Source organism: Amphimedon queenslandica, unplaced genomic scaffold (assembly GCF_000090795.2).
Source record: "Amphimedon queenslandica unplaced genomic scaffold, v1.1 AMPQUscaffold_12060, whole genome shotgun sequence".
Taxonomy (NCBI): domain Eukaryota; kingdom Metazoa; phylum Porifera; class Demospongiae; order Haplosclerida; family Niphatidae; genus Amphimedon; species Amphimedon queenslandica.
The window spans coordinates 1-1,938 of record NW_003547701.1 but is presented as its reverse complement, the minus strand read 5'-3'; the positions used below and the strand labels follow the sequence as shown (position 1 = coordinate 1,938).

The 1,938-nt window shown below is 33.0% G+C and overlaps 1 protein-coding gene across 1 annotated transcript in view; it reads right to left on the bottom strand.

Annotated features, from left to right (window-relative positions):
- Positions 1–1,809, bottom strand: part of LOC105314997 (serine/threonine-protein phosphatase 6 regulatory ankyrin repeat subunit C-like) — a 3,348-nt gene extending 1,539 nt beyond the window's left edge. Inside the window, exons 1-2 of the mRNA XM_020004654.1 lie at positions 1,138–1,809; positions 41–1,092 (exon numbers count right to left, since the gene is read on the bottom strand). Of these exons, the coding sequence (XP_019860213.1) occupies positions 41–1,092; positions 1,138–1,809 (1,724 nt within the window). The remainder of the gene's footprint in view (positions 1–40; positions 1,093–1,137) is intronic.
- Positions 1,810–1,938: the final 129 nt, after the last annotated feature.

Sequence of the window (1,938 nt, the reverse complement as noted above, 5' to 3'; positions counted from 1 at the left end):
ATCAAATGAATAATTGTTTAATAAATGCTTCAAACAGTACAAATTGTTGAAATGTGTAGCAAGAAAAGGTAATACACCATTCTTAAATGAGACTACATTGATATGATACTCTTCTCTGAGCCATTCTAATATGTGAACATGTCCAACCCCTACTGCCACTTCTGGTGATGATCCTCTGCTGCTCACTATTCTAGGATAAAGGTTGTATTGTTTTATTAATAATTTTAAGAGATCAAGATTACCAGAGGAACATGCTTCAGTGACACAAGTGTAGCCAGTCTTATCTTCAGTAGTGACATCACATTTCATTACATCAATTAGAAATGTCACTAGTTGTATTACACCACTAGAACAGGCACAATGAATTGGAAGAGTATCATTATTATCAGTAGCATGTAATAGACTAGTATATTGTGGATAATTATTAATAATATATTTAATAAATGTAAAATGACCATTCATTGTAGAATAATGAAGCACATTCATATTTTTTGCTTCACCTAAATCTACTCTATCCAAATTACATCCACAATCTTTTACTAAATACTCTAAGACATCAATAGCACCAACTTGAGCTGCACAATGAACTGCTAGTAAACCTTCACCACTTTTAACTTGAGGATCTAGTTTATATTCATTAACTAATAATTTAATTAATGATAGTTTAGTACTAAGTACTGCTTGAAGTAATGCAAATGATGTGAGAGGCAATTGATGATTATTAATGAGGTATTGGACTAACTTTATGTCTCCACTGCTAACGCTATGAGTCAATGCATTCCATTTATCATTATCTGTTATGTTAATGTCACTGTCTTGTACTTCAATGAGATATTGACTGAGATCAACATTACCATGATTACATGAACAATGAAGAGGTGTTCTACCCTCATTACAGGTTATATTAATATCAATGTCAGTAGTATTCATAATATATTCTACTGCATTGATACTACCTGACATACAAGCTAATGTTAATGGTACTATACCTTTGTAGTCTGGTTGACTGGCATTTAAGCTATACTCAGATACAGTATAACTGAGTAGAGTAGGTGAACCTGATAAAGCAGCATAATGTACTGCAGACCGACCCTCATAATCTAATGAACTTGTATTAATACCATACTCCTCTAATACCTTCACTAATAATATACTACCACTAGTACATGCTAAATGAACTAACGATTGACCAGTAGCAGTAATAGAATTTATATTGAAATTATTAATAACGCTTGTCTTCTTGAGGAGTGTAGACAAAAGGCTCACTCTTTTATGCTGTTTAGTAACATTTATGTTTAGTGATAGAAATATAAACCAGCCTACTTTGACATTGAGATAATTGAATTGTTGAAGTAAAGGTATATCACATGGTGCTGTGAGCTTATTATACACTTCTGTAATGCAGTATTTATCAACCAATCCACTGCATAAGTAATGAAGAGAAGAGTGACCACTATAATCAGCTTCTAGTAATACTTTATATCCAAAAATATTAACCATTTTCATAATGAAACTTGATGAAGCATACTGGCATGCTGTATGAAGTGGTTTTGCACCAAAACGATTTCTTTTTTGAAATAATTCACTTTTATAATTATTATAAAGATACTCTAGAAGCTCTACACTATCACTCATAGCACAATAATGTACTATTCCACATCCGTTAAAATCTATCTCATCTTCTGAGAAAATACCAAACTGCTTAAGCTGATCAACTAATGCTACCTCTCCACTCTTACATCCTAATAATGATAAACTGGATCCTTCTCTATTCACCTGAGACACGTTACACTTCTTCTTTAAAAACATAATCACGAGGTCAACGTGACCACCCAGTGCTGAGTAAAGCAATCCCGTGTTACCAGAGCTATCTGCTATGTCTGGATCAACGTGACATTCATTAACTAGATACTGCGCAATATTGAGATGGCCTTTATA